The sequence below is a fragment of the Suillus bovinus genome (assembly GCF_016758785.1).
Source record: "Suillus bovinus strain UH-Sbo-P2 chromosome Unknown EDB93scaffold_65, whole genome shotgun sequence".
In the NCBI taxonomy this organism is placed as follows: Eukaryota; Fungi; Basidiomycota; class Agaricomycetes; order Boletales; family Suillaceae; genus Suillus; species Suillus bovinus.
The window spans coordinates 146670-174667 of record NW_024542121.1 but is presented as its reverse complement, the minus strand read 5'-3'; the positions used below and the strand labels follow the sequence as shown (position 1 = coordinate 174667).

The 27998-nt window shown below is 46.2% G+C and overlaps 10 protein-coding genes across 10 annotated transcripts; 3 read left to right on the top strand and 7 right to left on the bottom strand.

The window, feature by feature from the left end:
- The first annotated feature begins 327 nt into the window (after positions 1-327).
- On the top strand, positions 328-1369 carry EDB93DRAFT_778317 (1,2-dihydroxy-3-keto-5-methylthiopentene dioxygenase). The gene is made up of 5 exons (XM_041457438.1): positions 328-663; positions 719-783; positions 848-963; positions 1016-1303; positions 1356-1369. Exons 1-4 carry the CDS (start codon positions 419-421, stop codon positions 1106-1108), a joined length of 519 nt encoding a protein of 172 aa, XP_041304147.1. The 5' UTR covers positions 328-418; the 3' UTR covers positions 1109-1303; positions 1356-1369.
- Positions 1370-2788: 1419 nt separating this feature from the next.
- Positions 2789-3721, top strand: EDB93DRAFT_1168616 (uncharacterized protein). Its single transcript, XM_041450274.1, has 4 exons — positions 2789-3134; positions 3198-3292; positions 3362-3386; positions 3450-3721. Exons 1-4 carry the CDS (start codon positions 3022-3024, stop codon positions 3562-3564), a joined length of 348 nt encoding a protein of 115 aa, XP_041304146.1. The 5' UTR covers positions 2789-3021; the 3' UTR covers positions 3565-3721.
- A 32-nt stretch (positions 3722-3753) lies between these two features.
- On the bottom strand, positions 3754-4622 carry EDB93DRAFT_777885 (carbohydrate-binding module family 13 protein). Its single transcript, XM_041457436.1, has 5 exons — positions 4430-4622; positions 4330-4367; positions 4094-4269; positions 3908-4039; positions 3754-3852 (listed from the first exon to the last, which is right to left on the bottom strand). Coding segments are annotated over exons 1-5 (438 nt in total). The 5' UTR covers positions 4521-4622; the 3' UTR covers positions 3754-3851.
- A 411-nt stretch (positions 4623-5033) lies between these two features.
- EDB93DRAFT_1168606 (carbohydrate-binding module family 13 protein) lies at positions 5034-5995 on the bottom strand (the record flags this gene model as incomplete). Its single annotated transcript, XM_041450273.1, is given in 8 exon segments — positions 5034-5147; positions 5159-5162; positions 5187-5188; positions 5208-5328; positions 5392-5567; positions 5627-5664; positions 5725-5800; positions 5865-5995. Coding segments are annotated over 7 exon segments (449 nt in total), but the record flags the coding sequence as incomplete, so codon positions are not given.
- A 46-nt stretch (positions 5996-6041) lies between these two features.
- EDB93DRAFT_778055 (uncharacterized protein) lies at positions 6042-9391 on the bottom strand. Its single transcript, XM_041457437.1, has 7 exons — positions 8965-9391; positions 8773-8846; positions 8554-8624; positions 7916-8492; positions 7655-7865; positions 7500-7601; positions 6042-7448 (listed from the first exon to the last, which is right to left on the bottom strand). Exons 1-7 carry the CDS (start codon positions 9108-9110, stop codon positions 6269-6271), a joined length of 2361 nt encoding a protein of 786 aa, XP_041304143.1. The 5' UTR covers positions 9111-9391; the 3' UTR covers positions 6042-6268.
- Positions 9392-10787: 1396 nt separating this feature from the next.
- On the bottom strand, positions 10788-11366 carry EDB93DRAFT_1066846 (uncharacterized protein; the record flags this gene model as incomplete). Its single annotated transcript, XM_041444916.1, has 4 exons — positions 10788-10876; positions 10929-11109; positions 11178-11270; positions 11322-11366. Coding segments are annotated over 4 exons (408 nt in total), but the record flags the coding sequence as incomplete, so codon positions are not given.
- Positions 11367-18996: 7630 nt separating this feature from the next.
- EDB93DRAFT_777183 (glycoside hydrolase) lies at positions 18997-21491 on the bottom strand. The gene is made up of 17 exons (XM_041457434.1): positions 21017-21491; positions 20914-20968; positions 20836-20852; positions 20745-20791; positions 20642-20691; positions 20564-20588; positions 20422-20509; positions 20325-20369; positions 20218-20272; positions 20149-20164; positions 20010-20090; positions 19891-19955; positions 19775-19844; positions 19678-19725; positions 19577-19624; positions 19432-19522; positions 18997-19382 (listed from the first exon to the last, which is right to left on the bottom strand). The coding sequence occupies exons 1-17, from the start codon at positions 21222-21224 to the stop codon at positions 19294-19296; spliced, it is 1098 nt and encodes a 365-aa protein (XP_041304141.1). The 5' UTR covers positions 21225-21491; the 3' UTR covers positions 18997-19293.
- A 2261-nt stretch (positions 21492-23752) lies between these two features.
- EDB93DRAFT_1091525 (uncharacterized protein) lies at positions 23753-24781 on the bottom strand (the record flags this gene model as incomplete). Its single annotated transcript, XM_041446367.1, has 1 exon — positions 23753-24781. The coding sequence occupies one exon, from the start codon at positions 24779-24781 to the stop codon at positions 23753-23755; it is 1029 nt and encodes a 342-aa protein (XP_041304140.1).
- A 189-nt stretch (positions 24782-24970) lies between these two features.
- EDB93DRAFT_1106808 (uncharacterized protein) lies at positions 24971-25717 on the bottom strand (the record flags this gene model as incomplete). The annotated part of the gene is made up of 2 exons (XM_041447659.1): positions 24971-25241; positions 25389-25717. 2 exons carry the CDS (start codon positions 25715-25717, stop codon positions 24971-24973), a joined length of 600 nt encoding a protein of 199 aa, XP_041304139.1.
- Positions 25718-26322: 605 nt separating this feature from the next.
- Positions 26323-27574, top strand: EDB93DRAFT_777136 (mitosis protein DIM1-domain-containing protein). Its single transcript, XM_041457433.1, has 5 exons — positions 26323-26628; positions 26693-26926; positions 26979-27048; positions 27100-27194; positions 27281-27574. Exons 1-4 carry the CDS (start codon positions 26416-26418, stop codon positions 27123-27125), a joined length of 543 nt encoding a protein of 180 aa, XP_041304138.1. The 5' UTR covers positions 26323-26415; the 3' UTR covers positions 27126-27194; positions 27281-27574.
- The last annotated feature ends 424 nt before the right edge of the window (positions 27575-27998 follow it).

The following is a 27998-nucleotide window of genomic DNA, read 5'->3' as shown; positions in this document are numbered from 1 at the left end:
GTCCTCAACTTGGCAAGACAAATTATCACCGCCTAGAGTGTGAGTCTCGCCTCATGAGGGCAGCCGAGTCCGCATCAGCTTCAACATCGAGCCAAAATTCGGGATACCTCGTCTTCAAGGCCATAGACAATACCGGTGCGTTCTTCAATCTCATCAACGGCGCTGGCAAACCACGAACAAGTTCTTCGATGAGCTCTCCTACGAGATTGGCGGGGTTATGCAAAGGACAGGTTTGATGTAGGATTCGGGAAATGAGCGCTGAGCTCTGAGGATGGGCCGTCTTTGCAAGTTGTTGCTTTCGGCATAGAAGGATGCCGAAACGTTGCTATTTTCAAAAATGTCGCACACTTGTCAGACTAGTTACTCTGCCTCATACATAAAAGGTTAGTTATCGCCAATCGATACCGGTACCATCACCATGCGTGCATTTTACTTCGATAACGTCCCAGGCGACCAGCGCCTGCTCCACGATTCCGGAAATCCTGTATCAGACGAGATCTTGAAATCCATCGGAGTACTACACTGGCACATCCCAACGAGCCAACAGAACCAAATCGATGCTATTGCAGAGGAAAGAAGTTACAAGAACAGAGACACTATCACGATCACTAAGGAGGGCCTTGGAGATTTATACGAGGCAAAGTTAAAGAGCTTCTTTGAAGAGTACGCTCGGCTTTCACAAACTCGCGTCTTTACTCGGCGATAACTTCAATATCAGGCACATGCATGAAGACGAGGAGATTAGATATATTCTCGAGGGTAGCGGCTTTTTCGATGTTCGAGGTGAGTAGATAATCATACATTCCATGCCATACGCTAATGGCTCGTCGTCTAGAACATCCCTCAGATTCATGGATTCGTTGTCAGTTAGACGCGGGTGATCTTTTGGTTCTCCCTGCTGGCATCTACCATCGATTCACTCTTGACGAGAGTAACATGATCAAAGCTTTGCGTCTCTTCAAGGTTCGTACATGCCGTTTTTTTGACTTGTGGGCTTCACAAGAAACCTTTACAGGATGAGCCCAAGTGGACTCCTATCAACCGCGGCAACTCGACAGATGTGAACCCTTACCGTGTCGATTATTTGAAGACTCTAGCTGTCAACTGATTGAAGCCGGAATAGTGCAAACTCTGTGGAATCGTTCCCGTGAGAAGGTATCCAAGGGCATATAAGGGTCTATGTAAAGGGGGATCGTGTAACGATATGAGTGGAAGTATCATATATCATCATCATCATCATTACTGACAAGAAGATCGATGAGTCACATGGTGTGAAATTAAGCAAGTCAGCTCGTCGTCGACTGTGAATTTTCAATTTCCTCAGGCTGTTCTCTTCTAATCTGACAGTTGTCCAGGTGCCGGTCTACGAGCGCTAGATGTACCGAAATATGTATTTCGCTCACGACCGCAGGCTTAATTTTCAACTGCCCTTCTTAGCGTAGGTGCGTTTGAGTCTACGAATTTGTCCTATGAGGTCGTGAGGCAGCGGCAGTAACTGGGACAGATATTGGATAAGTGGGACGGCGGCAGTCAAGAAGTCCCACTGGAGACAGCGAAGGTCTCGTCATTTTCTGTCGATGACCACGAAACGACCCCAACATCGAGTGGATCTACGAGATCGACCTTGCTCGCAACGTTTTAGACGTCAACGGATCATTCTAGCTGATGAGGAGGCTTTTCTCGCTGATAGAATAACGTTCCGACCATCACTGACACATAATTTCAAAAGGGGGTTACGAGAAATTGTGACCTGTACATGTGCAAGAGACCAGGGCCGCTAGTTTTGGGCGATTATGACCTCGCAACGTACTTATCAATGTTATCATTAGCGTTTGCAGGTACTCAAGTGGGTTTGCGCGACATCAGCTAGTGACGTCTTATCTCCAAACGAACAGGTTCAGGTTTGTTGTTAGAGACGATGACTGAGCAGTGCATTATTAGCGTGTCGGTTGAAAAAACACTAGACCATCCCGCGATCGCGTATCTATGGTGAAAAGATACATGATCATGCTGTCGATGAGTCCGGAGCCATTGCCAAGCGAGGAGTTAATTATTTAATTACTTAATAGGGGAGACAAGCTTATCTCACCAATATAAGTATTGCTTTTAGAAATGTTTGAACTTTGAATCCTGATAATAATTCATATGTTGCCCGGACTCGCAATTCTTCTCTGTGTGCAGCCTGCAAGTGATGGGCTCGCTGCTCTCCTCGATCCCAACATTGGATTTCCACCTAGGCTACGATAATTGTGTCGTACCAGCGTATCAAATGTCTTGTCATTAGAGCGAGCGCACCTCACCAGTTATCAATATAACATAGGCAGAGAATAGCGCGTCTTCTGACGTCTCTCAGGAGGAACTGGGCGTATTACGCATGGAGGCCAATACGTGAGGTCTTCTGCAGGTTGCAATGTCGTGAGTTGACGCGTCTTGTTGTTGGTTCTTAACTCGTGACTGCGGCAGTGCCAACAAAACCGAACCAGACTCAACTACACGTCCATCCCCGCACATTACTTGGAATTCACTTCCAGAAGCAGGATACTGGAAGTTTACGAACCATAATGTTGAGCACTCTGTGCACAGGTTCAGGAATCAGAGATTTTTTTTTGGTAAAAGAGCTAGATCCTGATGCCATGAGCGGAGGGATGGGCGATCATATTAGCACTGCCAGCAGCTGATGACGATGTGAGTCAAATAATAACCTGTTGAAGCACCGACTTGCAGGCAATCATGCACAGGAGTCTAAGAAGAGCCTCGCACAAGCGCTCTATTCATTTGTTCGTGCTGTGGAGGTGCTTCTGCACGAACTGGCCTCCATCGACCAGCACGAGGAACCAGTCATTCCATACTTCACTACAGACAGTTTCTCGCGATCCGGGACCGTCTTGACCATGTGACGGAGTGTCAGAGTCTAAAGGTGTTAATAATGAACCGGGACACAAGGTCGCTTGGTTAAGCGACTACAAGGGACTTATCGACCAGGCCTACGACGCCGTCGTGAAATTACTCACCTTTGATTGGATGGTTCCGGATGAGACAGGAGATCGCCGTTTCCGCGAGCTAACTCGCGCTCGGCAGATATATGTCCCCGAGCTTATACTGCGGCAGCATATCATGCTATACGCCTCCCAAGAGTGTGTCCCAGAATAAGCATGCCTTCGTTTACAGTACTTGCAGTTCTAATACATTTAGGACAGGAATTTGAAGCGTGCATTGGAGCTTGCCAACATCGTTGCAGATTCGACGTACAAGCTGTGTGATGATTTCTTGCATCTCGATAGGCAAAGGCTCGGTAAGTCCTTGATGATGTGCGCCTGGCCACAATAGCTAGCTTGCAAGGAGATGATTTGGATCCGTTCAGGGTTGTTCTATCACCTTCTACATAGGTTTGTTCTCTATCTTTAGGCGACGCTTTTGCTGTAATTATGACTTTGTTGATGGGCTCCCAGGTTGTGGCTCGTCCCCATTTTATTCACGAGACTGGCCGCAACACAATTACGCCAGGCTTATATTCATGCAGGGCAGAGCAATATGTCCGAGTCAAGTTTTCAAGTATCTATTTGAACACAACATTAATCAATGGTGCAAGAGGCTCGTTCAATCCGATCGGCGACGAGTTGGATTTTAATGGCAAGACGCCGCTATCGATGACATGATCAATCCCAGTAAACTTGAAAGTTAAAAATACGGGTTTCCAGATATACTATAGCTGTGGTTAGGCTGTAGCACTTCGTATTGCGATTGGTGTCGAGCAAGATCATCATTGGAACTAGAAACAATATTTCGATTTACATGAATATTCCGTTACATATGACAATTTACAGTACACAAGAATTTTGCTCGAGAAAGGATCTGATAATGTTGATCAATATACGCGTCTGACCATTGTCTAATGAATAAAACATACCAGTTACGCTCGATAGGCACCCAAATTTGATTGGCGCCATGCCACCTGGACCAAAGTTGAATTGGTGTGCCTTCTGTCGCATTTCCCTTGTCTGACAGGTCCACGCTGAATTTTTTGCCATGGAGCAACATCCTGCCGATGGAGTGGAATCAATCAATCCATATGCCATAAGAAAGGGATGCACACCTAATGCCTTGAGCACCTTCGACGTCAGAGTCTCTGACGTCCCATTTGCAAGGGGACGGGACAGCGACAATCCTGGAGCCATTGCCGGCGTCGTCTACATCGCCTTCGATCCCAAGATATTTATCAGTCCCGACGGACTTGATGAACCAGCCATCGCCATTCTCTTGGAAGATCCACTGCGAACAACGCGGCTTCGTCAGTGCAACCCTTCTGCAAGGCGATGATTAGCACATTACCGCCTGGTTAGGACCATTGTGGTCGTGGTAACCGATGACTACAGGTGAACCCAACGTCAGCGCTGACTTAGATAAATGTTAGAGCAAAGACGATGCCTACTGGAGTAATTGTCTGCACCAGAGAGGTCGAGGACAGTGCCTGCCTGACAGTTTCTGAGTGTGTAAATGCGTTGGTTCTGAATGCAAGCCATGGTGGTGCGTGGTTATCATGAAATGCTGCCAACAGCCTTGTATTTATACCTGGCAGACTGGCAATACGTCAAGGGCATGAATCTCGACCCCCTCAGATCGCCAAGCTCCGTGTATTCAATCACGAATCAAGCTCATTCAATCCGATGAGTTGGAGTTTATCAGCAAGACGCCGCTATCGATGGCACTATGACGAAAGATCAGTGATCAGACAGGGGTAGAATCTTGCGCCTCGGGGGAAGAAAGGAGCCAGGCCCCCACGTGCATGTTCACGCTAAGTTGGAGAACCGAAATAATATTAGAGAACTTATTGGCAGATATGATCTCCAGTAGAATATCCAAGGCGCGTAAGTATTGACATCAGGAAAACAACAGATCTCTTGTTTGCACTTGATTAACTTATTGTCACTTATATACAACAAATCATGAAATCTCCTGGTTTTTTTGTACCCAACTCACAGACACAAGAGCTTTTAAATCACCTCCACCGATCATACAAGGGACTTGCAGAGCATGAGCAAGATCATCATTGAAACTAGAAACAATATTTCGGTTTACATGAATATTCCGTTATATATGACAATTTACAATACACAAAAATTTCGATAGAGAAAGGATCTGATAATGTTGATCAATACATACGCGTCTACTGACCGTTGTCTAACGAATCAGACATACCATTGACGCGGGACAGTCATCCAAATTTGATTGGCGCCTTGCCACCTGGACCAAAGTTGAATTGGTGTGCCATCTGTCGCATTTCCCTTGTCTGACAGGTCCACGCTGAATTTTTTGCCATGGAGCAATATCCTGCCGAGGGGGTGAAATGAGTCAATCCATACCAAACATTTGCCATAAGAAAGGCTTGCACACCTAATGCCTTGAGCACCTTCGACGTCAGAGTCTTGGATGTCCCATTTGCAAGGGGACGGGACAGCGACAATCCTGGAGCCATTTCCGGCGTCGTCTACATCGCCTTCGATCCCAAGATATTTATCAGTCTCGTTGGACTTGATGAACCAGCCATCACCATTGTCTTGGAAGATCCACTGCGAACAGCGCAGCTTCGTCAGTGCGACTCTTCTGCAACGTGATATCAATATATTACCGCCTGGTTGGGACCATTGTTGTCGTGGTAACCGATGACTACAGGTGAACCCAACGTCAGCGCTGACTTAGATAGACTAGAGGCTAGATGATGCCTACTGGAGTAATTGTCTGCGCCAGAGAGGTCGAGGACAGTACCTCCCTGACAGTTTCGAAGGGTGTAAATGTGTTGGTTCTTGATGCAAGCCATGGTGGTGCGTGGTTATCGTGGAATGCTGCCAACAGCCTTGTATTTATACCTGGCAGAGAACTGGCAATACGTCAAGGGGCATGAATCTCGACCCCCTCAGATCGCCAAGCTCCGTGTATTCAATCACGAATCAAGCTCATTCAATCCGATGAGTTGGAGTTTATCAGCAAGACGCCGCTAACTATGACGAGAGAGTGATCAGACAGGGGTAGAATCTTGCGCCTCGGGGAAGAAAGGAGCCAGGCCCCCACGTGCATGTTCACGCTAAGTTGGAGAACCGAAATAATATTAGAGAACTTATTGGCAGTCAACGATCATCGATATGATCTCCAGTAGAATATCCAAGGCGCGTAAGTATTGATGAGATCCTATATATACAACAAATCATGAAGTCTCCTAGTTTTTTTTGTACCCAACTCACATACACAAGAGCTTTTAAATCACCTCCACCGATCATACAAGGGACTTGCAGAGCATGCCCTCAAGCCGGCAATACTCGGGCACAATAGCAGCGTACGTCATGAACGCATCTACGTCTGCCTCAGCGACCTTCGCTAATCCAATCTGTGCCTCGGCATCGGAAGTGGGCAAGGCAGTCACAGGGGTCAGGGTGGTTGTTTGTGGCACGACAGCTCCAACTCCACCACCGGGACTCCCTGCGCCTGCATTAAGATCAGGAGTCGTGAATGCAGTCGAGGGTCCGATAGATCCACTGCTCGTCACAGTATCAAGCGTAGAACCTGTGAGGGTTCTCATGCGGCCAATGTCCCGGCCAAGATCCCTGTCTGCAAATCCACCTGCAAACACTGAAGAAGAGAGTATACCGCTTGCACGTTCCATCTCCTCTACTTCTTCTTCTTCTTCCTCGACAAATACAGTGGAGCCTAGTCCCGAGCGATGGCCATAGGGGGTGCTAGTACCGCTATTGGCTCCACTGCCTCCGTTCCCGCCCAAAGGAGCATTCACATTAGTCCGCAGTGGAGTACCACCGCTTGCGACCCAGCGTTTTCCATGCAGCCTCCTAATCTCCTCCTCAAATCCACCGAGCCCTCGACCGGTACTCGACCCACCAATAGCAGAACTACGCTCCTTTCCCCATATCCACCGTGCGAAATAAGCACCTCCTAGTGACGCACGACCAGGGAAGCCAGCAGCAGGTGCATTACGGTGGGGCACTACTTGGGCAGAATCAACTTGGGTGCTAGGCATGAACACGGGTGCGTTGAACACATCGCCCGCAAGATTTGCAACGGAGGGGAAGTTGGCAGCTGCGCCAGTGACGAGTATTCTTGCAGGAAGCGGAGAATAATCATACGGATCAAAGGAGAGTCCAAGGCTAGATGCGATGTTTGAACGGGGATTCTGCCCTTGTGGCGATGTAGGACCAGGGGTCTGGGCAACGTTCCCCCGAGACCGGTTGATATTCGAACCAAGAACACCAGTGGCAATCATCCTTGACCACCGAAAGCGGAATGAGAGGACTTGGCTCTCTAGAAGACACCGAGGGTTTGCACGAAGGTCTCGGAATTCGTTGACTTTGATACCGGTCTCAAAACGATAGATGCCTTTGACGTGTGATAGTGGGTAGCTGTCGCCCTGCAGAAGCCAAAAACTGAAGAGCTTATCATCGAGACTGAAAAGAATTTCAGAGGAATAAGATAAACATTCATTTACATGAACTTACCCTATGGATCCACCAGGTGGCACGATGGCAACTAGCCGATCAAACGCACTCCAGCTCTTCGTATACATGTCTCTTACAAGAGCACGCGGAACGTCAGCATTCCTGCAAGCAAATATGAAAACCTGTGCAAGGTGTGAGGTCATGTGATGGCACACCTGCTACTCAACATGGCGATGTATCGTCGCTTTTCGCTAGCATCCTGGGCAGGATGGGGGAATAGGCTGTAAAGTCGAGTTGGTAGGTAGTATTGCGCAGGAGTAAGAAGGGTATCCATTGGTCCAAATGAAAGCACTGCATCTCCAGGAGATGGACAGAGAGATAGGTATGAGGAAAGGTAATCAGAAGTGAAGGGAGTGACGATCGTATCTGCAAATTCATCAGTGGGTGTTACGTATATCGTACCAAATGAATCTCACCGGGTTCAAATCCGTATCGTTCACATAGGAATCGCGAGATATGGGCCGATTTTCTCCCACCAGCGACCTCCACGTCGCCTAACCATGTTCGGATTCTCCGACCTTCTTCCCGGCTCCCACCTATGATTTCCAAAACACCTTCGTCCCAGCGGCCCACTCCAGGCGAACCTTGTGCGCTAGCGCCAGCACTGGCATGTACCCACATACCAGTCGCGCAGGCCTCGGACTCTCCCATATTTACCCACTCGCCCACGACCATACTTGCAAGGAATTGGCTGGCAAGCTGTATCTTCCCCGTTCGTGACCAGACATCAGATGTCCACGATTCACGAACTCGGAGGAGTTGAGCAGCTAAGAGTGATGCGTTAGCGCACGTGCCGACGCGAGCGGCCATGAGGTCTGGCCCCCCAAGCAGGGCTTCGAGGGCGAGGGCATGGGTGTGTGCGGACGTATCCTGAGCAACTGGTGTATTCGGTAATGAGAAAGTATTGGGAAGAAGTTGAGAGTGAAACGGGAGTCGTGGGTCCAGTGCTGGAAATGAAGGAATGGGTGTCGATTTCCACCACACGAGAGCATGCTGTAAAATTTCATGTATCACATCAGGACGAAGTCTTCACAGCTTGATACGAGCAAGTCACCTGAGCACAACCACCGATTGATTTTATCCTCGTTACATCGTGATTCCTAGTCAATTTTTCCAGTAAAAAGTCTGTCGTCGCCAACAATTTAAAATCCGGGTTGTGTTTAGGGGGAAGTAAACAATGTTCCCGCGCACGTGTAAGTGATCGAACAAATACCCAAAAATCCAAATTGGTTAAGTCGAAGCAAAAAAAAATTGCTTCCGCCAGTTTACGCACCAAGAGCCTTGACCCACATATCTATTGGCGTGGTGTATGCATCTCCTGGAGTAGTGAAAATTCCTCCTTGAGTCCTATTAGGAATATTAGCTCTCCAATAAAATGACTCTAGACACGATGTGAAGAGAGCATGTCCCAATATTTGAGCATCCAAATCACGGACAGTGGGACATGGAAAAACAGAGCACGTACTGGTATTCAGGTAATTCCGTGTCAAAATCAACGCATTCTACCCCCACAAGCTCCAAACTCTCATCCACGATCGAAGCGCGCAATTGATCGGTAGCAAGTTCAAGTCCAAGAAATAGCGCAGGGCCTGTCTTTGGACCTGGTGCCATCGTTGACCGAATTAATTGAAGGTTCAATTAGGGATCGGAGGTCGTGATTGCGAATCTATGAGACGGAGAAGATGGTGGTATCGGGTATAACAAGCAGATGAGGATATATATTTTTTCTGGAAAAAGTTGCAGGCAGTTCGCCTGGCCCCGGTTGGCGACGATGGTCCTGTGGTCGTGAAGATGAAAAATAAGAAGAAAGCAGAGAGAAGACAATTATGAAACGATTCCAATGAATTCGATTCTCAGGCTCGCATTCGCTTGTCCAAGTGTAGGAGTATACATTGATCTGGACAGGCCGTTCCCACGCCTTTATGTTTATGTTCTCATGGCGGCCAGGCCGACGTCATTATTGCTACTCCTCGACGGACAGTAGGATCTCGCAATACGAGTAATTTTATTCTTAAAAACATACAACGCCTAGGATTTTTGTCACGAGTTCTAAAAAACCATTGGACGAATGGAATGGAATCATTTTGACTGTGCCTGGCACTGACTTTCGGCAAGTATGCCCGGGAGATGGCCAGCGAGCGATGAGTAGAAGTTTCATGTAAATTGGCCGGGGGATGATGATCACCGAATTTGGGCCAGCTCATTAGTACAATCAAGTCACCTATCACATTTGGAATGCTTGCATAGCTGAGCTCTGAATATCGTCATTTATGCAAGAAACGCGCAAGCAAAAAACAGACAATCAGAGGACTATCATGAAGTATAGGAATAAGCGGTAGATGAAGCGGCTCAAGTCAAGGAAACAGACCATGCAAATATCATTATCATGATCATCTAGCAAACCCATTTAAGAAGAGGTAGAACCGATGATTGCTGAAGAGGGAGTGGGCGACCCTTGCCTTCTGAATTAATACATCTGTGGGGCGGGTGGACCACTTATATTTGTAGACGCTAGCCGGATTTGATCGACTAGAACAGGTAGGACGGACGACGAGTTTCACAAGGAACGAGGCAGATAGTATGAAACTAGTCATGGCGATGCGTAAGGCTCCGGTGCGATATCTCGTGTCGGATGCTATGGTCTGTTGACAATATATTCAAAGGCAAGCAATTCCAGGGTACTCGGCGCGATGTGAGTATTTGTGCTTCTTAGATGTTCAATTGTGCATGCTTGCCAACGCGATAAATGAATGCGTCTTGACCGTGATGCGTCAGTCACGTGTATCCAAAATCAACCTATGATCAGGCGGAGTCTGCTGAGTGCCTCCTGCGCAATTGAAGTAGCCTTGGTAAATCCGTGATCTTGAAATCCTATGGTCAGGGAGCTATAGTGTACAAATTAAAACATGCGACAAAGGTGCAAGCAACGAGATCCATTGATCATTAATGTAATGTAGAAAAATTGGATGTGAGGAAACCCAGGGCACAACAAAACTATGCACATACAACCTGGTTCATCCATGCTCTACAGTGCTCCAAATCGTCCTGGTGAAAATGTTAGGTGGCTTTCCATCGGGCTGATTATAATGGACGACACACGTCACGTATTTGAAGAATGTCCGTTACATCCAGAATGACATTCTTCACCGCATCCATCGCCTTAGATACATACATCTGCCAGGGAGCTTGCTTGGTGGTGTTTTCTAACGTGCAAGTTGACGACGCAGGGCAACGACACCCAGAGTTCCGTTGGAAACGCCATGGCCGTGTTTCCATATCTACTCCAGCTTTGTAATGGTGAGCGATGGCGATGATGAGACCGTCGAGCAGGGCAGAGGCGGTTAGCAGCGAAACAGGAAACTGTAGGACGTCAGGTTCTGGAGTGTGGTCAGAAAATGCTAACGCTATAAAATGACCAATAGGGGATACCTATCAAGGCTTCAAACAGCCTGTTCCATATTTCAACTTGGGCAGATTTCCAGCCATCCTTCACAGATTCTGTAGCCTTCCGTAGCGTAGGTAAAGCTAGCCAAAGTTCGTCCATGAGACCTTGTGGTGTGATGCTACCGAGACTGAAACCGCAAGCGGAAAGTATGTCACGTTGTGAAACCTGATAGTTAACCATAGCATGAGAAACAGACACCGCTAGCGACGCATGATGAGCTGATGGAATGATACCTCGAGGTCCTGATATGATATGGAATGCCGTGCCAGGTCCAAGAATTCATATGCATATACGGGACTAAGTGGGCCCAAGAAGTCGCGATGAAACTGCCAATGCAAATAAGGGTTCTATGAATGTTGATCTACAAATGGTCCTACCTTGACGCATAACGCTAGTGATGCAAGAGCGGTATCCCATATAACCGCCTCCTGACCCTCCTGCCAATTATCTGACTCGGATTCGTATCCACTTACCTGTTCTCCTTTCACTACAACTGTATCATCAGATCCAACGTCTAATTCGTCGTTTCGGTCTTCGTCAGTAGATTCGCCATCGCCATCTTCAGAACTCGATGCCCTGTCATTCGTCGAAGAGCTGTTTGATGCGATCGTTGACAAGCTGATACCTAGGTTCTTATCTGCGACACGGAGAAGATATCTGTAAAAGAGATGGACCGCGTGAAATCTTGTGTTTCGACAGGTGTCTAATTGGTCAAAAAGGTCATCAATTTCGACGCTGTCATCTCGCATCGGAGGGATGTTCGGGAGGATCTATGAGTTTATCAGTATGCCCAATCGCAAAGGGTAAATCAACTCATGCATCCAACATCCAACCAACTACTTCCTTGCGGAGAAAATCATCGAGTCCAAGCGCCCTTGACCATCGTTCGCGGCTTCGAAGCTTTTCCGTGCCCATAGATGGATCCGAGGTTCGACTCGCCACGGATTCGGATTCGGATTCAGAGGCGGAAAGCGAGTCGGCCCAGTCTTCGTCAGTCGGAAACGGAGCTGTCACTCTCGCTTCGGTTGGAGCGATCATCGGGAATTTGAGGAAGGCCCAGGCCATCACTTTTACGCTCTTCTCTTTCTTTCGCAAGAAGAATCTTGATCCGATCGCCCGCCCGATCTTCCTCACACTTGATCATCAAAGGGCCAGGAGACCTGGGAGGCGCGATGATGGGGACAGGTGGTATCTTCGGCAATTTTTTGGAAGGCACGCGGACGGCGGGAGTACGTACAAGAGGGTGTCTCTTTGCACGAAAATAGCTAACTGTGTCAGGAAGAGGTGTGATTGGCACAGTGGGCGGGCATACAGGCGAATCGAGCTGAGTTGTGGTTGGAAGAAGCGATCCAGTTGAAGGGTTCGACCCGTCCAAAAGCTGTTGTGTTGTCCGTCGTCAACTTCCACGCAAAGGAATCTACACAGCATTTTGACAAGAGATCGTTTCAACGAACCTTGACTACGTCCTCGTCATCCTTATCAGTGGAATTTTGTGAAACAAGAGACTGGGCTCTGCGTATACTGGCTGGCTCCTTGGCTGGAAAATGCGTTCGTATTTCGGGTAAATCAGGACGATCACTGGCCAGACGATCGATCCTAACTTTCTTTGTTGGAGGTTCCTGCTCTGAATATTCCCCCAGGTCCTCAAGTGGAAGGGTTCCGCGGTTGTTAAAGCGTCCTTTTCTTAAGTCGCCAGCGATCGATTGAGGTCTTGGTAGTGACTTTGCTGTGTTCAAGGTTTTGTTGGTTCTTAGCCGACTCGATGGATATGCCGTGGTATGATAAGAATTTGATCGCCACTTAGAACACATTCTGGAGTGGTGCGTGAGGCCGGTCAACAAGGGAACCGAGGACTCGACCATGGGCTTCTTCTCCAACTGTAGTCTAGCGGAAGGAACCTGAGAGGTGGATGTAACAAACGACGTGATTTTTGGAGTATTGCTGAACAGTAGACGTTTCATTTTCAGGCAGTCTGAAATATCCGCAGACTCCACTTCAGCATGAGCGGTGTATTTGCAAGAGCTCGAAGAGGAATGAGAGGTTGTATCCTCACTTGCGTCTCCATAAGGAGAATTTTCTAGATAGGTAATCGGAGAGGAAGAAGGTGGTGGTGGTGGGCTACTAGATATATCGTCCAACTCGTATTCGTGGTCAGGAGTGACTGAAGAAACTGGACTCAAATCAGAAGACAGGTACCCAGTGTGGATATATGCGCGTGCGTCGGAGCTCGTAGTGATCTCGGTGAGGTTTTCCTGGTCAATTAATGAAGACCCGATGTATGGACCGTATGGTTCTAATATATCGTGGTAGGCGTCGACAATAGCTGATGGAGAGCTGGATGCCATGCTGGTGTTACTATGAAAGACGCGGAGTGACAGATGTTTGACGGGCGTAAGCTGCTATTTTGACCCGGTCGTGACGCGCATGTGACAAGCCCACTGACGCGCTATTCCTATATGTTCTACATTCGACTTCGAGTTCGTTGGGTGAGTTCCTATTTTATTTGCCGTAGGGACATGTACAACTAGGTACATAAGCCAATGACTATTTTCTTTTCAGTCAGAACGGGAAAACATGATCGCTGAAACGCGATGACCATCACATGAGCCTGTATGATCAAAAATTGGGCTTCTTATTTCACACGAGCGATTTCTTTTTCGACCTAGCATGGACGGCATCTTATGTGTAACAGGTAGCAATCACACAGCATGATTCAAGTTGTATCTGCCAGTGCAATGCATCGCCATCGCGTCAAGTGCATGATTGGATGCACCAAATACTATGGTGCGCTGTTGTTTTCCTTCCGAGTTTGTGCAATGCCACATAATGTGACCTTGTTACAAAAGCAATGAGCTCAACGATTCAAGTGTACGAGGCGACGGATAGTAACGTGAGATATATTCAACCTACTGTGTCATGGTTTCTTATCTGACTTCTCTGATGCTATGCTACAGAATCGCCGTATTCCATAAGAGTAATCGGAGGGCTGTTACGCCCATACTTGGCTAGCCAACATCACGCCTTGACCTGTGTTTGATCGATTATTCGTCAATTTTTGTAGCAAAAACACCCCCAAAATCGCATTAGAAATAAGCTGCTGACGTTACCAACGTCCACCATGCTGATTTGGTGATAGAGGCGCTGGACGATGGTATATAAACACTATTATTACACACCATCAACATCCCCCACTCGCTCATTCCCATCCCTCGAATATGATCGCAGTCTCAAATGATCTCAGTTGGTGGCCAGAAATCAATTCAAATACTTTTAATAGCTATTGGATGGGTTCGTGTCATCAATATCTCTAGATCTAACATTGACATGCGCTTTCGCAGTTGCCGCAGGCGTCGTGGTGGTGTACGACTGGGGTGAGCAGGATAGCGTTCGAACACTACTGAGATACTCATGGTATTTCCAGTATTAACACTCGGACAAGAGGTAGGTAGGTACTATTGCTATAACAGCCAACTAGCTAAGAATGATGGCATAGATAGAACTGATATGGGTAAGCGACAGAGTCCCATATGAGAAGAAACAGCAGAATACAACGAATTCGCGACAGAGGCAACGCTGGTCTTTCATGACTGTGCTATATCTGCTTGTTCGTACCTCATATTGTGCTATAGTGTAGTTTGCAATAGTGCTGACAGGCAATGTTCTAGATACGCTATATTGGAATACCATATTCTGTGTATGTGTCAAGGCAAACGAATTGGCACTGTGCTGATAGCTCATCTCTGACAATAAGTGCCGATGTCTTGCGTACTTATGTCTCATGCACTGTATTTGATTATTCTGACCGGAGGCACACAGGAATCATGCCATTTGTCTCGCTGACAGATGTGGTGAGTATCACGCAACTATCTCATTTCTACTCAATGAATACTCTCATGTTTAGGGGTGAGTGAGATTTTGAACATTGAGCTTGGCTCACCATAATGACTACACAGGTGTGAGTCGGAACGTCTGATACTAATACGAGACTAATCACTAATTGAGTATTTCAGGCAAAATTACGTACCATGTAATATATTGGACAGATGTGGTCGTAGCTGCCATGTTGTGCAGTGAGTAACCCAAACTGGTTGTAATACCTCAGTGATATTAACTCGATTGAAATATCATGCAAGTCATTATGATTGCTCGGTTGCATGCCATGTATCAGGGATCTAGGATGATGCTTATATTCCTTGTTATTATCTTCCTGGCTGTCAACATCGCCTGCGGAGTGATCACAGGAATAGACCTCAAGTATGTTGTAGCAGGTAAGCTTACTTGTTGACTTGAAGAACATAGCTCATTGGACGAAACAAGAGGAGGTGATGGTCTCTGGCATGTATATATGCGAGTATGGATATGAAGGGGACAAACGGCTTCTGGCTTCAATGGTTTGGATACTCAGCACTGTTTGGGAGGTCCTCGCACTGTGTCTTTCAGCCTGGGTTGCTGTGAAACACTTTCGTGACCTGCGACGACCCAGCTCATCGACAGGATTAATCATTGGGGACTGTTTCACAGTGCTGATAAAATCTCACGTGTTTTATTTTGCAAGGTGAGTTTTGTAATGTGAATGTGACATCGTCTGCTCAAGTTCCACACATGTTAGCTTTCTTGGTGTCTCTTGCCTCCAGCTTCTCAAACTCTCTACGGAGATCTGGGTATGTCAAGGTGTCACTCACACCTGCATGTGACCATCACTCATTATTTCTGTAGACTTCAAATTCTATTGGAGGTCAGATACTCCCAGGCGCTCTTCAAATTTTATTGGTCGTGCAGATGTTTGTGCTGGGACCACGCCTCATCATTCATGTCCGAGAATATCACGCCAAACTCGTCACTGACTCTGACGCAGAAAATAGCATGAATTTAATTGTTTTCCAGGAGCATGTATTTGTATCGACGAGTAGTACTGTATAGGGACATACTTACCAAGTGGTCTGCCAGGATGAGAAATTTGGTCCAGGATTCGTCCAGGTATTGACTTGATATATAATGTTGAAGTTCGAAGTATATTTGAAAAATCTAGACAAACCCATTCTTGTTGTGCAATGAAATAGCTATGTACTTCAACGCACGCTTGCACCATGCCACCAAGGATGAAGCTAGAATCATATGGAAGGTTTAGCAACCAACCCAGAGGCTAAGGTTTACTATTGATCGTGTTGAGAGATAAATACAAGACTAAGGGTAGGAATAAATTGGAAGATGTGAACATAGCGTCGTGCATACATAGAGGGGTAGTCGTTGTGGAGCTCAATTAAAGTTTCGGTAAACACCGGGGGCAGTAATTACTAATCGCTTTTGAAACACACCAACAGGCCTCCGAGGGGGTCCCGTGTCTCTCATACTACTATGTTTCATGCTATTATCGCTCATTTATCGTGTCTAGTATCGTGTGCATCTGTCATCCCGATTTTAGATCGGGAATAGTGAAACAACGGGGCTATGAGATGACCTACTTTGGCTATGCGTGCAGCTGCAACTTGCGTGGAATAAGCAGGCTACGGTGCAACTTTCATAACATACCCTAGACTGGTGAGCAGCCCTACCGCAATACTTACTTCACCCGATCAAGGGTGGAATTAATGATCCACCTCCATCATGCAGATTTCGGCAGAAGGGCTAAACGGGGGTATATCTAGCATCAACACTATCGTTATACGCCGCCAACATTCCCCATTCGCCCATACTCATCCTCGAATATGACTATAGTCTCAAATGATCCCAGTTGGTGGCCGATAATCAATTTCAATCTTGCTTTAAGCTATTTGATGGGTTCGTCACATCAAAATATCTAGATCTAACATTGACTTGCGGTTTCGCAGTTGCCGCTGGTGTCGTGGTGGTATACAATTGGGGTGAGCAGGGACAGTGTTCGAAAGCTGCTGATCTTCTCATAATATTTCCAGCGCTAAACATTGGGACAAGAGGTAGGTCGACGTTATTGCCGGAGCAGCAAACTCGCTAACAATGATGTCATAGATTGAACTGATCTGGGTAAGTGACGAGAGTCCCGTATCAGCAGCAGAGAAGAGAATACAACGAATTCACGACAGAGGCAACGATGGTCTCTCATGACTGCGCTGTATTTGCTTGTTCGTATCTCATGTTGTGCTATAGCAGTGGCTGACAAGTCGCGCTGACTCCAAGATGTTTCAGACGCGTTATATTGGAATACTGTATTATGTGTATGTGTCGAGGCCAACAACTTGGGATTGTGCTAATGCTCGTCTCTGACGATCAGTACCTATGTTCTGCGTATGTGTCATATGTGTTGTGTTCCATTCTGCTGACCAGCGGCACACAGAAAATATGCCGTCATTCTCGCTGGGAGATGTGGTGAGTATGACGCAACCATCTTATTCCTATCCAATATATACACTCATATGTAGGGGTGAGTGAGATTCCGAACATTGAGCCTGGCCCGACATAATCATTACACAGATGTGAGTCGGTGTCTGATACCAATACGTGAGACTGATCACTGACTGGGTGTTTCAGGCACTATTGCGTGCTACGCAGTAAATGGGACAAATGTGGTCGTAGGTGCCATGATGGGTGGTGGGTTACCTAGCTCAGTACCTGTAATATTGACTCGACTGAAACATGATGCAAGTCATCATGATTGCCCGGTTACATGCCATGTATCAGGGATCCAGAAAGATGCTTCTCTTCCTTGTTATCATGTTCCTGGCTGTAACCATTGCCTCCTGGATCTTGGCGGCAATAGCAATCAAGGATGTTAGAATAGGTGAGCTTACTCGTCAACTTGAAGAACACAGCTCATTGGAAGAATGCCAGAGGAGCTGATACTCTCTAGCACATATATGTGTAATGGTGTATATGATGTGGATGTCCAACTTTTTGCTTCAATGACTTGGACGCTCAGCACTATTTGGGAGGTCCTCGCACTGTGTCTTTCAGCCTGGGTTGCTGTGACACACTTCCGTGACCTGCGAAGACTCGGCCAATCGGCAGGAACGAACATCGGGGACTGTTTCACAGTGCTGATACAATCTCACGTGCTTTATTTTGCAAGGTGAGCTTGCCATGTAATTGTGGTCATAGCTTTCTGCTAAAGTCCCGCGCGTGCCAGCTTTGTTTGTGTCTCTTGCCTCGGGCTTGTTGGTTTCTCTCCAGAGATCTCTGTGCGCTGATCTATCGCTGGCATCTGCGTGTGAACAATGCTCACCGTTTCTGCAGAATTCATATTCTACTGGAGTTCTTGCACTCAAAGGTGTCAATCAAATTTTATCTGCCTTGCAGATGTTTGTACTGGGACCACGCCTTATCCTTAGCGTTCGAGAGTATCACGCCAAATTCGTGGCCAACTCTGACGCAGAAACTAGCATGAATTTGATCGTCTTCCAGGAGCATGTACATGTAACGGCTAGCAGTACTGTGTAGGGACATACATGGCGAGTGGTCTGCAGGGAGGAGAAATTTGGTCGAGGATCCGTCATAGTATTTGTTTAATGGTGTTTCCAAGCATATTTAAATTGAGGTTTATGTATACCAATCCATTTCTTGTTGTATCTCTACTGGAATACGTGAATCGCCTGCCCACACTTGCACCAAATGGCAAGCCGAAATTATTCGGAACGGGCACACAGATGATGAAGAAGCGACTATGAACCTGAAGCCCAGACGGCTTATGGCTTATTAGTCCGAGATGCATTCTCGTCCATCCGGGCAACGGAGAGGGAAGATGTATAAATCGCGCGGGCTCATGGCTCGACTGTCACGAATGAGCATGGTAGTAAGGTAATGAGAATGAGGTGGAGGATTAGTATATCATGCACATGATTAGTACGAGGGAATACACGAACGATGGCAGAGGATCTATCAGGGATCAGATCGCTGTATTTTTATTTATCTAGATCGAGGGAATTTGGGATAGAACCTACAGGCGTGCCTGGGAGGCGTTAGAGATACTTTCTCCTCGCTGATGGCCCTTCTCCACGAGGTCTACCAGCCATGGCAATATAGGATCGCGGATATGAGCAGAACGGACCTTTAATGTTTTCTCACTGCGATGGACTACGGCAATGAGTGAAACTGTGAGTCTTGGCGAGTGGGAAGAAACGCTATCAATTCGATGTACCTAGAACAACGAATAAGTCTAGCTAGTCGAAGTCAATATGAGTCTGGGTATGAGCTACAAGAATAAAAAATACCTCAGCGAGTGGGAATAAACGCTGAGGGAAAACACGAGTGCAGGACATTACGGATTGTAGTCGACGTCGAATGACAATGATGAATCACTATATACTAGCTTCCAAGAAGTAACGACAGGAGAAGTAATGGCCAGCCAGTCAATATGTCAACACACGGTGGGTCACTTCACTAGTAAGTCATTCCAGAGATGACATGATTGTTAAGGATGGAGCCGACTTTTCCACCACTTGTCTTCAAACCAGACCAATCCCAGTCACCTGTCATTGTCTGTCAGAAATGGATTGAGAGAAACTGGAACTCGTGTACCTGTACACGATCCACTTCCACAGTTCACTGCAACCCTGTAAGCACCGCTGGCGGCCGTCAAGGAAGTGGTGCCATGGTGAAAGTTGATATCCTAAAACAATCCCGTCAAACCCTTTGTCGACGTAAAAACTGAGACAACACATACAGAGATGGTGACTCCGTTGCCCGGGGTGCCCAGGTTGGAGGGATAGCTCTATAAGCATGTTGGATGATCGACAACAAGAGAGCATGGTAAGTCACACGTACTTGTGTAATCAAAACGCCGAAATCAGTACAATTGGTCGCAACATTGTCCTACAAGAAATTTAGTCCACGATCATCCTCATCATCAAAAACCACTCACGCTATATGTAACATTCCGTACTGCACTGTTTGTTGCAGATGCGTCGGTCTTGATACGGAACGAGAACATGCTACTCGTGTCAGTACAACTCTAATTCACCCTTGTGCTGTAGTCACCTGCTAACAACATGGTTTCCGGAAATTTCAATATTAGAGACAACGGAATCTGACGAGATGGAGCCCTAAACGACAAACATTCAAATAACTTGGTTCACAAAATTGATGAAGTGGCTCACTATGGATATACCGTGACCGGTTTCACAGTAGTTGTCGGCAAAAGTGATATTTGTTCCCCTGTTGATGGCCAAACAATCATCCTGCAAAAATATATACATCGTAGGCAAAGAGACGTTGAAGCCCTATCGTTGAACGGACCTGATTGATGACAGTGCTGAATGTCCGTAAGTGTCTGTGAGTCGATAGATTAACAAAGGATAGGCAAACCTATGTTTGATGATTATATTACTACCGCTAACATCAAAGCCGTCGGTGTTGTGTGCTTTTCGACCAGCAAGTTCAAAAACTGCCCGATGAATGAATGCGTCACTCACCAGCAGCGCGATTTCCGCTTTTCGAGTTAGGAAAGTTACCCAGTGCTGTTCTTGGCGTCAAAATAAGACACCCCGCTAATAACATGCAAGCACGCACAATCATTGACGGTGACACCAGAGATAGTAAGTGGTCCTGGATTTGTGATCGCAAAGGCATGGGCGGGAGAGTTTAAAACATAAACCTCCTGCATAAAAAGATCAGCTATCTGCCTGGAATGGCTGGCGATTCGACTGCATACGTTCAAGGTGCCCGAGATCGATATTCTAGCAGAAGCAAGGTCAAAAAAGAACGCAGTATAACAGTCATAAGGACTTACTGCATCATCGGGTGTGGTTTTTGTGTGCCGCTATTTGTGCCTTGACCATCCTATAACAATGTAAGACGAAGCGAAACCCTCGCAAGTGAACCAGCGTAATTACCCAGTAGAAAGGCCCTCCACCATCCCACTTCTTGTTGTTTCCATTAACTGGGAACATCAGGAATTGCCACAACCTTACTCAACACACGTACAAGTAATATCATTCCCGCTGTGGAAACGGCCTTGGTCAGGTTCTCCGAGCTACTTGAAGTAGTAGTGCCTGCTCTCACCTGACCTGGAATAGGGGACCGGCCCAGCTAAAGTTCCCGAACTGAATTTCGCCCACTAAAAAGAATCAGGGATGCGCAAAACGAAGTATCCGATAATGCTCACAAACGTTGACAGTGGTACCGTCCAGCAGTTTCAGTTTGAATGTTTTTCCACCAGGGACGGTAAACGCATTGATATTCACTGTCGTGCATTCGATGGCATTGCTAACGTCGTCCAAAGACGAGATTGTACCGATGCAGCTGCTACTTTTGGCTGCAGTGACTGCAGCAATCCCGGCCAGGAGAAAACCAAGAGCTAACGAGGGAAACATGTTGATTAGTATGAGCAAGCAGCCTGGCCTTAAATCTGCCAGAGAAGTACGACTGCCGGTGAAGGTTAATTGATCCTGCGTGCAAGCACCATTTGCCGATGATATATAATCGTTTAGGCGGTGGAAAGCGACTAGGGTGATCACTGATCAGGCTAGCGAGAGCAGCGAAAATGACATTTATTTGCCCAGTACCCCCTGCCACTCCCAGCCATTAATCACTTGGCACCGGTAGCTTGTACCAGTAACCAGTGAGTGTATTCATCCTCTGTCGAGCGACGAGAACGTGGATACGTCCCTCGTGCTCACTTCGGCGTATACCTCTTAAGGAGCTAAGGGGGAGGCCCCAGGGAGAGGCAGGTCTAACGACACTCCAAAGAAATCAGCAGCAGACCGTGAGAATATGGGGAAAGTGTATGCTGCAGTAATTTGATTGTCGCTAGTCTCCAGTAGTAACTGGTTTAATAGAAGATGTGATAGATTGACAGTCGATATGGTCCCACTCGTGTTTCTGTCGTTCGTCGTAACTATATCGACCGTTAATATGTGTGCATTATGTTGTCAAGCTGGTTGAGCCCACCTGAATCATCTTACTCCGAACCTTTCTGAACGGGTCGGATAAATTGGAGTATGGCAGGTATGCAACTGTATAAGTGGCATTGATGAAGGCCTTGCCGGTGGTCGCCAGAACTTGTCTGCAGAATCATCGGAGAAAATAAAGTGGATAGGGACAACAAATGGTAGTAGCTATGGTAGTTGCCGCACCGCGACGACTCGCCCTCCATGAATGTCACTTGCAGTAATTGCAGCTGGCGTCAAACATCAGCGGAGTGGATTGTGCTACAGAATGCTACAGGGTGTTACAGAGTGCTACAGAACACTCTATAGCAAATTATGTTTCCCTATGAAAGAGGGCGAGGTCTTGAGCACGAGAGTCACCAAACTAAGCATTATGTCATCAATTACCTCATGATGGCAGGTAAAGTTCTACATTTTATAAACCATTTTGGCACTGCTAATGGGTCTCGCCGTATTTTAAGAAAGCGTGCAAGTATAGCCAAAATCGGCTCCTTTAAACGCCAAGGAGCCGGCTACTATTGATGACTAAAAGTACAACTTCTGAGTAAGTAAAGTGCCTCAGAAAAGACGAGAGAAAAATGGAGGAACGACCGCTATTAAGACTATATGAAGGGAGGGAAGAAAGAAAATAAATAAATAAAATAAATGAATAAAAAATAAAAATACGTAGCTAAGCATTTGCGAAGGGAGGATCATGTAAGCTTCTTCCATTAAATAATAACACTTGAAGGAGCATAACGTTCTTTCTAACATATCTCTCCCAAGTGTCAGAATTCCATCTCCCAATTGCGCAAATACGATCGGGAGACACACCGGCAGCTGTGAGAGAGGTTGCTCCTCCAGCTCGCATTGACATCAGGAAATTCTCACATTACTTTATTTGTCCTTAAACAGACTTAATACACTTAAGTGTCTTGTTGAAAGGTGGATCTACTTGTCCAACATTTCAACTTGAATATATTCAGAAAGGAAATGTTGAGGTATATTGATATATATGTTTTATTATGCTTCACACTAGAGAAATATGAAATATGCCAGGTAAATAATGTGAGAGAGAGCAAACAAGTTTTGAGATAAGTAGGTTAAGCTGATTAAGGAGATTAAGGAATGTGAGAATTTCCTGATGGAGTGACCGGCCACTGAGGTAGGAAAGAAGAGTCACAGTCTGTGGATGAACCAGGACCACATAGGAATTCAACCATTGCTTTGGAGCCAAAGCATAAGGTGAAGAGGGAATTTCTGATCATGGGTTGCAAGGTAACGTGTAAAGAGAGGCAAAGGGTCTGACCCAACCAACATTTGCTGGATCACAACCTTATTACCTTCATACCGCGTGTCTGTTTTGTCCCGTTGGATCAGAAAAGAGAAATCAGAATGAGACAATGTGACTGAGGTACACAGAGAGAATTTGGCATAATCTCTCAACGCAAATTCATCCGGTGCCACTAATTCTCCTAAACGAAGCAGGCCGTAAAAGCCACAATGGAGAAGTGTTACCCACAACAAGTCGTTGTGAGTGAGAGGATGTGACAAGGAGGATAGAACGTGAGGCAAGTCATCCTGAAGTATCGCATCTTTTCAGACTACTGGCCGTCCAAGTGTTCTAAGCACACCACAGAGCGTACATTTGACCAGTAGAGACTCGCGAGCCTGACGCACATTAGGGAAGTGTGGCTCGAGCTGATTGACTATTCCTGAGAGATAGGCCTCAACCGACTGGGGCTGAATATGATGTGCCATGAAGGTCACAAAAAAGGATAGCGAGTCCGGTATAGGATTGATGGGTAAATGATGAATGTGGCAGAAAGTGAGGTACAAATTAAGATGTGAGGAGTAAGTGCGACATGTACTGCTGTCTAGTGCCAAACTGAGGAGCACAGAACACTTGTGTGATAAGTGTTCCAAAGACCAGGCTTCCCTTAAAGGTTGCCTGGTCCAAATCGACGATGTAATCATTTTCTGGCTGCCCCCAGCGTATTCTGAGGGGGTTCAAAGGGTGAGATGGTTAATCCCGGTGAAACGATCATAGCCTCAGCATTTTTCCATCGTAATAGATGATCAGCAACAGTGTTATGAATTCCCAGCATGAAGAAAACATGGAAATCGATTTTTGTCGACAAAACTGTGTCAACTGACTCTATGAGGAGCCAATTGTAGGGAGGTAGAGCTGCCAAGGAATTGAACATGGCTACGGTATTCAAATTATCGGTAAACACCGCAACACGGTGTTCTGGGTCCAGACGATTTGCTGCATCCAACAGAGTGCTCGTAACCGCTAAAGCTTCATAATAGAAGATGGTACCGGTGGGTGCAGATCCAGGTAGATGAGATTGAAAACCAATATTAAGGTCAGGAAACCAATACACCATACCAACTCCTGATGCATCAGTATAGACCTTTAGAACATCAGTCGGTCGGTTTGAAAAACTCCAAGAAATGGACTTGAAGAAGAAAACTCCTTCTGCCGAACGTAAATGTCCTATCACCCACTCGAGTTCTCTGACGACGTCCCGATTGACCCAGATAAGAGCTTTCAACACTAATTTGCCAGCTGTTTTGGCATAAAGAGCTGAGAGTCCAGGTTGGAGCAAAGGGTAGACATTTAGCGCCCAATTAAGCCAACCAGCTAAATGCTGGAAATCCTTCAGGGAATGACGTGAACCACGTTGTGCAAAGTCAATGAGTTCTTGGATAAGGCGAGTGCGAGACTCATCTGACATGCGAGCCTGCATTAAATTAGGGTTGACATCGAAGCCAATAATAGGAAGCTCCAACCCATATACCTGCTTTCTCTCCTCATGCGGTAATCCTATCGCGTCCCAGAGGCATAGGAGTTTGACCATGTTTGAAGGCAGAGATTTTTGATATGGAGCATAAAACTCCATGTAACGCTTGTCTTCGAAAGAAAAGGAGTCGTCAACGTAAATGTAGAAGAAGCGTATAAGGATTTTGAAAACCACGATCCAAATGACTAAAGACATGAAAGTGTGATAAATGCGCTGTGATGCTCTTCCTGCGAACACGTTCCGACGGTCGATGTATCGCTTTCCTTGAAAACTAACGACCTGCTTAACCTGCCATAAAGGGTGCATCAGCATGTGACGGTAAGCCTCAGATACATCCGCCTTCCATAGTTGAAGCTTGGCGCAAGGATGCAAATGTCTGAAGATTCAGAGACCATTGGCTAGATCATGAATATTATCCATGATGACGTGAGTCTTTTTTGGGTCCAACTCAGTGGTGTACACTGAGTCGAGTACCTTCCCAAGGTCGACATATTTCCAATGGACGACATTGAGCCATTCACTAAGGGGAAATGGGGGACATCCTGGTGTTGACAAGATGTTGGAGACAACACTCTTTGGATCAATAGCAAAGTTCTCAAGTTGTTTGTAGGTGGCTCGGATATCCTCTGGAAGAGAGGCAAGTGCTGATGTTCTTCTATTGAACCACAGGAGTTTGCTGAAATCAACTGTTTTGGTTCATTTGATACTTGGTTCGTCTTCAGCCTTGGATTCTGAATCAACTCTGGAGCACTTTGCTCCTTCTTGCACCTCTTCATCAATACTGGATCCCCTAATCTCTCACTGAGCGTCCTCTTCGGTGATTTGATTATTAGTTTGTTGTCCTCGTTCACTCGCTTGAGATCTGGCGAAGTCAATGTTGTCGAGAATCCCGACAAAAACATCAAGGGCTTCTGTGGGATTTCTACTGCTTCTGACAGCCTCTGACTTAAGGAGAACTTCACGGATGGCAAGAATTGAATTGGCTTTTCCATTCTGGTTGAGCCGGTACTGATTGACGAGCTCATTGCATTGGGCAATACATGTGAGGTCGGATATGGTCTCAATGGATTGGTCTGATGGTTCTGTCAACGTAGCAGTTTGAGTTTGCAAGGACTGTCCATTGTCCAACATGGAGAACGATGTTAACAAAGTTAATAAAGTGCTTGAAATAACTAGTGAAGCGACGGGAAAGGTTAGAAAGAGGACCATAACTAAAACTAACCCAAAAAAACTCACCTAGCGAGGCGACAGGAAAGGTTAGAAAGGGGACAGGCTCAAACTAACTTGTATTGCCCACTAGGTAAGAAGCTGGCTCCACCATAGGAGAATGGAGCCTGAAAAAGTTGATCAGACTAACTCAAGTACACACATGGGATGCACACTGACCACGGCTGCCAACAGTCAGCAATCCCATGCAAATTCTGAGTCGGAAAAATATTTGAGTTAGACTCAAACGGGGTAACATGTTGTCTGCAATGACGTCTGCAATGACACGACCCATTAGCTTAGTGTAAATAAAATTAAACCCAATTATTTAACCGACAGCAAGATCTGAAGAAAAATAATGAACATTTTGATTGAAATCTTAATTAAAACTACTTTCCGTGCTTTAACATTTTAACTTCAAATCTCACTTACATAATCAATGACTTTCTTTTACAGTATCAAATTTGTTCATAAAATGTAGAATTTCGTCTAGGATTTGACCACTCATTCAATTTGTACGTTTTTCCTGTGTCGAAACGTATGTGAGAATGCCATAGCTAACATTTCGAAGTAATCTTGCATAGCGAGAAACTCGGGCGGCTCCGTTCTACGTATCCTCACTCATGTCCTATTTCCTTCCACACTTACCCAGTGGCTGGCATGTCGATGAAGCCATCAAATCTGAAGAGGACCGTGTCGTTGTGATCCGCTTTGGCCACGACTGGGACCATCAATGCATGACGATGGACGAGACCCTCTACTCTGTCGCAGAGAAAGTGCAGAACTTTGCAGTCATCTACCTTGTAGATATCACTGAGGTCCCGGACTTCAACAAGGTGTGCATATTATACAGGTCTTGTTTCACTCGCGCTAACTATCGATCGTGGCATAATGGCACAGATGTACGAGTTATACGATCCATGCACCGTCATGTTCTTCTATCGGTATGGTTTGATGTCCTGTTATAGTACCAATTGCTCAGCTGAAACATTGCGCATCAGTAACAAACATATCATGATTGATCTTGGAACTGGTAACAACAACAAGATGTACGTGGCGCATCCACCTTGCACATTGATCTATCTCAAATATCGCATCGCCTGCAGAAACTGGGCAATGAATCACAAACAGGAAGCACGTTATGATTTGTCTTGTAGGCCCACATTATTGACGTGTCCCATCCCAGCTGATTGACATCATCGAAACTGTTTACCGCGGAGCCTCCAAGGGCCGTGGTCTTGTTGTGTCGCCCAAAGGTTTGTATTTGAATATGATAATGATTGTAATTGGGCTCATTGTCACCTTAGACTACTCCACCCGTTACAGATATTAGATTTCTCTCTCGCTCTTCTATCCTGCGCTTGTGCCAAACTGTGTGTAGCAACAAACGTGATGTATACCTGTGTGTCTCCCACTTTTTACTGTTATCAAATGTTCAAGAGTAACTCCATTGATATTGTTTTCCTTCAACTATCACTGCTAGAGAAGAGATTCTGTTGTAGTGCCTTATGGCGCCACGTGTGATGCACGTACTCAAGGACCAACTTGTGGTACGGGGTGCCGTTTCTTCCATATGTAGCAATGCACGTGTAGGCTCAGAGCAAGGTGGACCACGTCAAGTATCAACCCTGATCAACTTTTGCGAATGTGTCTGGGGAGCGATACAACGACCGCCATCCCTAGCCACGACAAAGAGATTATTTGGGATTGGAGCGTCTAACGTATCCAGCACTTATCAAGGTTCATAGAGTCAGACGAAGGGGCAAAACGAATCTGTAATATAGATCTCTTACAAGACAGACCCGGAGATCTCCTGGTACTCGCTGCTAACCTGCCTCTACCATAACCAGGCGAAGGCTCATCTATGCGACATACGAAAGCCTGCACCCGCTGTCCATCGCAAATTTCGGCCCGGGTGCGTTTGCAGGGTTGTTGTTCAAAAGTTCACATCTACGTATGATGATCAGTTTACGCTGCAAATACTATTGGGATGCGTGAGGAATGTGCCTAATGGTGATAAAATCAATATCATACGGCACAAAGAGCCGCTTAAAAGAATCGGTCACTGTCTTTTCGACACTAGGACTGGGCTCAGTTGGACGCCCAGTCTTGTGCTTTCTTTCAAGGTGCTTATGGATCTCGTGTGACATCTTATGAAATGAACCCCTGACTTAGTCTCCCCTAGACCATATAGAAGTTGGGTTTA

Excerpts from the sequence above, each read along its gene's own strand:
- EDB93DRAFT_1168616 (XM_041450274.1), top strand. The coding sequence starts at position 3,022 with ATGGTTCCGGATGAGACAGGAGATCGCCGTTTCCGCGAGCTAACTCGC. Across the intron at positions 3,135-3,197 it reads ATGCTATACGCCTCCCAAGA|GAATTTGAAGCGTGCATTGG; the intron begins GTGTGTCCCAGA and ends CATTTAGGACAG. Across the intron at positions 3,387-3,449 it reads TTCTATCACCTTCTACATAG|GTTGTGGCTCGTCCCCATTT; the intron begins GTTTGTTCTCTA and ends ATGGGCTCCCAG.
- EDB93DRAFT_778055 (XM_041457437.1), bottom strand. The coding sequence starts at position 9,110 with ATGGCACCAGGTCCAAAGACAGGCCCTGCGCTATTTCTTGGACTTGAA. Across the intron at positions 8,847-8,964 it reads ACGGAATTACCTGAATACCA|GACTCAAGGAGGAATTTTCA; the intron begins GTACGTGCTCTG and ends TATTCCTAATAG. Across the intron at positions 8,493-8,553 it reads CAATCGGTGGTTGTGCTCAG|CATGCTCTCGTGTGGTGGAA; the intron begins GTGACTTGCTCG and ends GAAATTTTACAG.
- EDB93DRAFT_777183 (XM_041457434.1), bottom strand. The coding sequence starts at position 21,224 with ATGTTTCCCTCGTTAGCTCTTGGTTTTCTCCTGGCCGGGATTGCTGCA. Across the intron at positions 20,692-20,744 it reads GTGGAGGGCCTTTCTACTGG|GATGGTCAAGGCACAAATAG; the intron begins GTAATTACGCTG and ends ACATTGTTATAG. Across the intron at positions 19,383-19,431 it reads TGGAAGTGGATCGTGTACAG|GTGACTGGGATTGGTCTGGT; the intron begins GTACACGAGTTC and ends AGACAATGACAG.
- EDB93DRAFT_778317 (XM_041457438.1), top strand. The coding sequence starts at position 419 with ATGCGTGCATTTTACTTCGATAACGTCCCAGGCGACCAGCGCCTGCTC. Across the intron at positions 664-718 it reads TTAAAGAGCTTCTTTGAAGA|GCACATGCATGAAGACGAGG; the intron begins GTACGCTCGGCT and ends CTTCAATATCAG. Across the intron at positions 964-1,015 it reads AAGCTTTGCGTCTCTTCAAG|GATGAGCCCAAGTGGACTCC; the intron begins GTTCGTACATGC and ends AAACCTTTACAG.
- EDB93DRAFT_777136 (XM_041457433.1), top strand. The coding sequence starts at position 26,416 with ATGTCCTATTTCCTTCCACACTTACCCAGTGGCTGGCATGTCGATGAA. Across the intron at positions 26,927-26,978 it reads CAATGAATCACAAACAGGAA|CTGATTGACATCATCGAAAC; the intron begins GCACGTTATGAT and ends GTCCCATCCCAG. Across the intron at positions 27,049-27,099 it reads TCTTGTTGTGTCGCCCAAAG|ACTACTCCACCCGTTACAGA; the intron begins GTTTGTATTTGA and ends TTGTCACCTTAG.
- EDB93DRAFT_777885 (XM_041457436.1), bottom strand. The coding sequence starts at position 4,520 with ATGGCTTGCATTCAGAACCAACGCATTTACACACTCAGAAACTGTCAG. Across the intron at positions 4,368-4,429 it reads TGGTGCAGACAATTACTCCA|TCATCGGTTACCACGACCAC; the intron begins GTAGGCATCGTC and ends GTTCACCTGTAG. Across the intron at positions 4,270-4,329 it reads ACAATGGTCCTAACCAGGCG|TGGATCTTCCAAGAGAATGG; the intron begins GTAATGTGCTAA and ends CGTTGTTCGCAG.